General features: G+C 48.9%; 1 protein-coding gene across 1 annotated transcript; it reads right to left on the reverse strand.

Moving 5' to 3' along the window:
- Window positions 1–379: 379 nt before the first annotated feature.
- LOC120044183 (G-protein coupled receptor family C group 5 member B-like) lies at window positions 380–3957 on the reverse strand. Its single transcript, XM_038988774.1, has 3 exons — window positions 2931–3957; window positions 2510–2622; window positions 380–1221 (listed from the first exon to the last, which is right to left on the reverse strand). The coding sequence occupies exons 1-3, from the start codon at window positions 3955–3957 to the stop codon at window positions 1177–1179; spliced, it is 1185 nt and encodes a 394-aa protein (XP_038844702.1). The 3' UTR covers window positions 380–1176.
- Between the last annotated feature and the right edge of the window lie 5248 nt (window positions 3958–9205).

A 9205-nucleotide genomic window follows, 5' to 3' on the forward strand; every position in this document is an offset into this window, starting at 1 on the left:
AGCAAACGGGATGCAAGTAGCACAGGCTGCACAGCAATCTAATTCCCAAGTTTAAACAACTCGACTATCCAGATATACCCCACAAAAATCATGATATTATTCGAATAGTGAAATTATTTCAAATGCCCATCCCTAAAATTAGATATTGAAAGTGACGAGTGGTCACTGAATGGTTTGATGAGGATGAAAACGATGTAAACCATATGTCATGTCTGTCTCAGTCACCAGATCTCAACCCAATTGAATACTTATGGGAGATTCTGGAGCGGTGCCTGAGACAGCGTTTTCCACCACCATCAACAAAACACCAAATTATGGAATTTCTCATGGAAGAAAGGTGTCGCATCCCTCCAACAGAGTTCCAGACACTTGTAGAATCTATGTCAAGGTGCATTGAAGCTGTTCTCGTGATGGCCCAACGCCCTATTAAGACACTTTATGTTGCTGTTTCCTTTATTCTAGCAGTTACCTGTAGGCACACACTGGCTAGAGAGGTTGGAGTTTAAGCCATACTTGTCCGTGTGTTATTCTATTGTGTGCTGTGTGATGGGCTGTGGTGAGGTACAGGGCTGTAAGGTGTCTGTACCATACCTACAGGAGGATGGAGGACAGAGCAAAACATTCTGATTTAGAAGAGTTTCTCCCAAAATAAACAACAAAAACAGAGCAAATATCTCAAAAGGGAGAGAGGTTTCACAGTTTTTCAGAAGTTATACAGTGGTTTAGTAGTCTCATGGGAGTAAACTTGACTCATACAAAAGAAACCTGACTGTCAACATTTCAAATCTTACATCTCCCAGATGAAAATGGTCTCCACAGCATTTGCAACCAAAATAGGGTTATTTTTAAGTTGAATATCTCCTACAGTGATTTAACTTCAAAACTACCCGTAATGTGTTGATCTGTCCTCCATACCTGCTCTCCCCCTCAGTCACACTCATTCAGTGGTTGGTTGGTGTATTTGATTAACACAGGGTGGGTGGTGTGTGTAAGCCCTCAGTAAGTTATCTGTTCAACTGTCTGTCCCCATACACACATAGAGATCGGTGGGGGGGGGGGGTTCCTGATGGTGTCCATGTTATAGTTATCCTCACTGGGTTATTCCTCTGTCCAAGGACCCATCCTCCCTTCTTCATCACCCCATTCTTCCTTCCTCTTCTTCTTAATTTCTGTCCTTCACCACAGCTGCCGCCCCGTATAGGTCGGGGGTGCGGAGGGGACCTGTGAAAAGGAGGAGAGAGAAAAAGAGATGGAACGTCAGTTTGGTAATATACAGTGTTTGAAGTTGAGAGACACCCATGTAAACACACACCGCACACACACACCACACCACACCACACGTTCCTGATAAGAGGTTACATTTTGAATGTTGCCTGTATCACATCTTCTAAAACCCCTTCTTTCCTCCTCTCTCTTTCTCCTCCCTCTTCCCCTTCTCTCTTCCCCTCTCTCTTCCTCCTCCCTCTTCCCCTTCTCTCTTCCTCCTCCCTCTTCCCCTTCTCTCTTCCCCTCTCTCTTCCTCCTCTCTCTTCCTCCTCCCTCTTCCCCTTCTCTCTTCCCCTCTCTCTTCCTCCTCCCTCTTCCCCTCTCTCTTCCCCTCTCTCTTCCCCTCTCTCTTCCTCTTCTCTCTTCCTCCTCTCTCTTTCTCTTTCTCCTCCCTCTTCCCCTTCTCTCTTCCTCCTCTCTCTTCCTCCTCTCTCTTCCTCCTCTCTCCCCTTTTGTCTCTTGATTCAGTCTCAACAGCTAATCCTGCTCTGTGCAGGAGAGAGCATCATTTCCAGACCTCCCCTCCTTTCCTTCCCCTACTCCCTACTAAAGTACAGTAATACCACTCTGATGTAGGTGGCAGGTCTATGAGCATAATACTAGGAAGGAGACCATTTGGTTCACAGGTAAACGTTCCCAGAACGTAAGCTGAAAGTTGGCTCAGCGATTTTCTGGACGCGTGGCTCCAGATTCTGCCAGGTCAGCAGCGTTTATTTATAGCCAGGTGATTGGAGGTTAGTCACATGCGCTAGGGAGCTCACCCATCCATCCTGGGGCTAAAAAGGGCGTGACTGGGCCAGGGACACAGCTGCATCACTCACACTGGAGAGATGGCTCTAGTCTGCAGCCCAGGGAACCCACTCCCTCATTCACACACACACATGCACGCACGCACGCACGCACGCACGCACGCACACGCACACGCACACACGCACACACACACATGCATGCAAGGTGTGTATATGTGTTGTGTATATGTGGCTTTATACCTAATATGTGTGGCTTTCTTGCGCAGAATAATAATTTGAGTTTGTATACCTGTGAATGGTAGTGTGTGACAGGGGTGTAAACGTGGGTGTAAATGTGTGTGTGCTCACTGCCCAGGTGAGTGAGAGTATGTTTCTATATATGTGTAAGTGTCTACACTGCTTTCTTGCTCAGGATCATAATCAGAGTTTTAATAGAGTTTGTGAATGGATGTGAAGCGTGGTCGGATGTGTAAACGTACAATATGAGAACTCACCGCTCCCCCATTCAGGATCATGGTCATCTCAGTGGGCTGGTACACGTTGCTGCGGAAGGGGGCACTGGGTCTGGGCGCTGTGTTACCATTATGATTACCTGCACTCCTCAGATCTGGCACAGCAGAGGAACAATGTTATTCTCTTATGCAAACACATTCATTCATGCATTCTACATTAAGATCGACACAGGAACAGATGCCTAATCTGTACTTTTAACACACATGCTGTACAGGTACTGTTTGTACCACTACAAGAACCACTGCTCTTATGTAGTTATTTTTATCCCAGTATGGTAATATCACTGAGTCACTATCTTCCAACCCCATACACAGAAACATGCATGTAAAACCTCAGTAGCGCTGTACTGAGCTTGTAAGCATGAATTTTAATACATATTTGAAAGTCAAACTCTCTTGTTACCTGCAGTGTTTTCGTCAAAGCCGTAGCTCTGGTTCTCCGGAAACTGCCTGTGTGAGAGGGGGATGTCCTCGTCGAAGCTGGTCTCCCTCATGCGGGACGGGGCCTGGGATGTGTCAAAATAGTCAGGGGCGGAGGGTTGTGGCGGGGAGCAGAGACAGGAGTGTGCCTCGGGCACGGCGTGGAACAGGAGGAGGAGCCAACCCTGTGCCACCAGTGCTATCGCCAATGCTGGATCGTCCCAGTCCGGGGACCGCCCCAGCCAGGCGTTACCGTAGAGATAGAAGCCCACCCAGGCAACCCAGAGGAGGAGGGACAACAGACAGGCGGAGAGGAGCCAGATCGCGTTACAGCGCCACTGCCGGGTCTTCCCACAGAGAGCGAAGGAGGCCGCCCCCAGCGCGGCTAGCAGTAGCGCAAGCACATAGCTACAGGCTAAGGAGAAGTCCAGAGGCAGGTACTGGCAGGCCGCTCTGCCCTCCCTGAGCACCGTGAGCAGGAGCCACTCGGCGGCGATGATCCCCTGGACGGCGCTCAGCCCCAGGGCCAGGCCGGTCAGAGCACAGCCCCCCGGGCTCCGGCGCTCGCGGCCCAACCTCCGGAGCCGCACACCCTGCACCAGCAGGCAGGAGAAGCACAGGGCGAAGAGCAGGCCCCAGAGGGCACGGCGCAGAAGACACAGCTGTTCGTCACGCTCGATGAGGTAGGCGAAACTGAGGCCGAACAGGCCCAGGATGCCCAGAAGCAGGAGGAGAATGGGTCCCACGCCGCTGCGCTTCTCCGCCTCGCTCACGTGGTGTAGTCGGCAGAGGATGATCAGGCCCAGTAAAATGGCAGCCAGGGCGCCGCTGGCCGCTGCAGATTCGACCGCCACGCCCCAAACAGAGTCCAGGTCGCAGAGGAGGGTGTAGGGGCGCACCAGGCCCCAGCCACACCCCCGGGGCACTGCCAACGAGTCCTCATCAGGGTCCTGGGAGGAACCACGCTGGAGCACGGAGAGGAGGAGGAGGAGGACAGGGAAGAATGCCATCTCTAAGAGGAGGAGGGAGGAGAGAGAAACAGTGAGTCATTTCTGGATCAGAATGTGCAAAGTGAAACAAAATCTCACTAGTAAATCGTCTACTGTAAAGCTGTCTGTGTTTTTTTATGAAACACAAGTGATCACTGTGTGAGTGACAGTGTATGTACATGGAAGCGTTATCCAATGGCACGCACGCACCCACACCCACACTTCCTGTATCCGCAACAACAGGAGCACAGTGACTCTCTCCTTCCATCCTGTAAATGGCCAGAGGTCAACACACAGCCAAGAGGCTCCTTACCAACATCACACACTGATAGCTTTAACATACATACACATACACTGACTACACCAATACATGCATGCACACACACCCACACAAATGCATATAGACACACACAAAATGATGAGCATCAAATAGATACTTCCTGAACAAGAGCAGAACAAGTAAACAAACCATTCCTATGGCTTTACCATGAAGCTGGGAGTCGGAGGTTGGAAATGTACTTTGAGTTACCGGTAGTCTTTATAACATCAGTATCCACAGACAGAGTCATACTCAGAGAAAACACTGCTGACTGTCTGAGCGGACACAGGAAGGCATGTAGAATCATATCAGTGGAGGCTGGTGGGAGGAGCTATAGGAGGACAGGCTCATTGTAATCGCTAGAATGTAATTAATGGAACGGAGTCAAACATCAATCAAATTTCAAATCAAATGTATTTACATCAGCAGATGTCACAAAGTGCTATACAGAAACCCAGCCAAAAACCCCAAACCCCAAGCAATGCAGGTATAGAAGCATGTGGTTTCTATAAGTTTGATGTGTTTGACTCTGTTCCATTGATCCATTCCAGCCATTACAATGAGCCCGTCCTCCTATAGCTCCTCCCACCAGCCTCCACAGGATCATATATATAACAGGAATAGAAGAACAGGGATCCTCCTGTCCAGACACAGGAGCTGACAGCATCATGTTGTTGAGGTAAGACACTGAGACGAGGCATATTGCATAGGTAAACACACACACACACACACACACACACACACACACACACACACACACAAACACACACACACACACTTTTAAAGTGAAATGACTAAAATGTAAATGTAAATGTAATAGGGTAGGATGGGATGGGATAGGATAGGATGGGACGGGACAGGATGGGATGGGATAGGGTAGAATAGGATGGGATAGGGTTCTATCCCATCCTATTCTATCCTATCCCATCCCATCCCGTCCCATCATACCCTATCCCATCCTACCCTATCCCATCCTATTCTACCCTATCCCATCCTACCCTATCCCATCCCGTCCCATCATATCCTATCCCATCCTACCCTATCCTATCCCATCCTATCCTACACTATCCTATCCTATCATATCCCATCCCATCCTACCCTATCCTATCCCATCCTACCCTATCCCATCCTATTCTACCCTATCCTATCCTATCCTATCCTACACTATCCTATCCCATCCCATCCTACCCTATCCCATCCTATCCTATCCCATCCTATCCTACCCTATCCCATCCTACCCTATCCCATCCCATCCCATCCTATCCCATCCTACCCCATCCTATCCCATCCCATCCTATCCCATCCTATCCCATCCTACCCTATCCCATCCTATCCTACCCTATCCCATCCTACCCTATCCCATCCTATCCCATCCTACCCTATCCCATCCTATCCCATCCTACCCTATCCCATCCTACCCTATCCCATCCTACCCTATCCTATCCTATTCTACCCTATCCCATCCTACCCCATCCTACCCTATCCCATCCCGTCCCATCATATCCTATCCCATCCCATCCTATTCTACCCTATCCCATCCTACCCTATCCTATCCTATCCCATCCTACCCTATCCCATCCTATCCCATTCTACCCTATCCCATCCTATCCCGTCCCATCCCATCCTACCCTACCCTATCCCATCCTATTCTACCCTATCCTATCCCATCCTATCCTATCCCATCCTATTCTACCCTATCCTATCCTATCCCATCCTACCCTATCCCATCCTATTCTACCCTATCCCATCCTATCCCATCCCATCCTATCCTATCCCATCCTACCCTATCCTATCCTACCCTATCCCATCCTATCCTACCCTATCCTATTCTACCCTATCCTATCCCATCCTACCCTATCCTATTCTACCCTATCCTATCCCATCCTACCCTATCCTATTCTACCCTATCCTATCCTACCCTATCCTATCCCATCCTACCCTATCCTATTCTACCCTATCCTATTCTACCCTATCCTATTCTACCCTATCCCATCCTATTCTACCCTATCCCATCCTACCCTATCCTATCCTATTCTACCCTATCCCATCCTACCCTATCCTATCCTACCCTATCCTATCCTATTCTACCCTATCCCATCCTACCCTATCCTATTCTACCCTATCCTACCCTATCCCATCCTATCCTACCCTATCCTATCCCATCCCGTCCCATCAGATCCTATCCCATCCTACCCTATCCCATCCTATTCTACCCTATCCTATCCCATCCTACCCTATACCATCCTATTCTACCCTATCCCATCCTACCCCATCCCATCCCGTCCCATCATATCCTATCCCATCCTACCCTATCCCATCCCATCCCGTCCCATCATATCCTATCCCATCCTACCCTATACCATCCTATCCTACCCTATCCTATCCTATCCCATCCCATCCCGTCCCATCATATCCTATCCCATCCTACCCTATCCCATCCTACCCTATCCCATCCTACCCTATCCCATCCTACCCCCATCCTATTCTACCCTATCCCATCCTATTCTACCCTATCCCATCCTACCCTATCCCATCCTATCCTACCCTATCCCATCCTATTCTACCCTATCCCATCCTACCCTATCCCATCCTATCCCATCCTACCCTATCCCATCCTATTCTACCCTATCCCATCCTACCCTATCCCATCCTATCCCATCCTATCCCATTCTACCCTATCCCATCCTATTCTACCCTATCCTATCCCATCCTACCCTATCCTATTCTACCCTATCCTATCCCATCCTACCCTATCCTATTCTACCCTATCCTATCCTACCCTATCCTATCCCATCCTACCCTATCCTATTCTACCCTATCCTATTCTACCCTATCCTATTCTACCCTATCCCATCCTATTCTACCCTATCCCATCCTACCCTATCCTATCCTATTCTACCCTATCCCATCCTACCCTATCCTATCCTACCCTATCCTATCCTATTCTACCCTATCCCATCCTACCCTATCCTATCCTATTCTACCCTATCCTACCCTATCCCATCCTATCCTACCCTATCCTATCCCATCCCATCCCGTCCCATCAGATCCTATCCCATCCTACCCTATCCCATCCTATTCTACCCTATCCTATCCCATCCTACCCTATACCATCCTATTCTACCCTATCCCATCCTACCCCATCCCATCCCGTCCCATCATATCCTATCCCATCCTACCCTATCCCATCCTACCCTATCCTATCCTACCCTATCCTATTCTACCCTATCCCATCCTACCCTATCCTATTCTACCCTATCCTACCCTATCCCATCCTATCCTACCCTATCCTATCCCATCCCGTCCCATCAGATCCTATCCCATCCTACCCTATCCCATCCTATTCTACCCTATCCTATCCCATCCTACCCTATACCATCCTATTCTACCCTATCCCATCCTAACCCATCCCATCCCGTCCCATCATATCCTATCCCATCCTACCCTATCCCATCCCATCCCGTCCCATCATATCCTATCCCATCCTACCCTATCCCACCCTATCCCATCCTATCCCATCCTATCCCGTCCCATCCTATCCTATCCCATCCTACCCTATCCCATCCTATTCTACCCTATCCCATCCTACCCTATCCCATCCTAATCTACCCTACCCTATCCTATCCCATCCTACCCTATCCCATCCTATTCTACCCTACCCTATCCTATCCCATCCTATCCCATCCTATTCTACCCTATCCTATCCCATCCTACCCTATCCTATTCTACCCTATCCTATCCCATCCTACCCTATCCTATTCTACCCTATCCTATCCTACCCTATCCTATCCCATCCTACCCTATCCTATTCTACCCTATCCTATTCTACCCTATCCTATTCTACCCTATCCCATTCTATTCTACCCTATCCCATACTACCCTATCCCATCCTACCCTATCCCTTCCTACCCTATCCCATCCTACCCTATCCCATCCTATCCTATCCCATCCCATCCTACCCTATCCCATCCTATCCCATTCTACCCTATCCCATCCTATCCCATCCCATCCTACCCTATCCCATCCTACCCTAACCCATCCTATCCCATTATACCCTATCCCATCCCATCCTATCCCATCCCATCCTATCCCATCCTACCCTATCCCATCCTACCCTATCCCATCCTACCCTATCCCATCCTATTCTACCCTATCCTATCCCATCCTAACAAAACAAACACACACAAGACGATCCCTCATAAGCCTCTAAAGAGACAACGAACACACTGTAGGATCAGTATCTAAGGCTGTATCTAAACTCACAAACACACACACACATTCACACTGACACACCAGCCTGTTTTTAAACCAGCCTAGTAACAGTCAACAACAACTGTCCGGTCCCTTCACAACACGTCACACACTGACCTTTCAGACATACTTTCCTATCTGCCTCATACAGTCAATAGCACTGCATTCATTTTAAACCATCACCACGCGTCACTCTAATACACACAACCACACAAATACAACACAGACCCTACACTACCCTTTCACCCTGTTCACACTGTCATGCCCACCCAAACCAAACTGTGCTGGCTGACATAACAACACAGACCCTACACTACCCTTTCACTCTGTTCACACTATCATGCCCACCCAAACCAAACTGTGTTGGTTGACATAACAACACAGACCCTACACAACCCTTTCACTCTGTTCACACTATCATGCCCACCCAAACCAAACTGTGTTGGCTGACATAACAACACAGACCCTACACTACCCTTTCACCCTGTTCACACTATCATGCCCACCCAAACCAAACTGTGTTGGCTGACATAACAACACAGACCCTACACTACCCTTTCACTCTGTTCACACTATCATGCCCACCCAAACCAAACTGTGCTGCCTGACATAACAACACAGACCCTACACTACCCTTTCACTCTGTTCACACTATCATGCCCACCCAAACCAAACTGTGCTGCCTGACATAACAACACA

The sequence above is a fragment of the Salvelinus namaycush genome, chromosome 3 (assembly GCF_016432855.1).
Source record: "Salvelinus namaycush isolate Seneca chromosome 3, SaNama_1.0, whole genome shotgun sequence".
Taxonomy (NCBI): domain Eukaryota; kingdom Metazoa; phylum Chordata; class Actinopteri; order Salmoniformes; family Salmonidae; genus Salvelinus; species Salvelinus namaycush.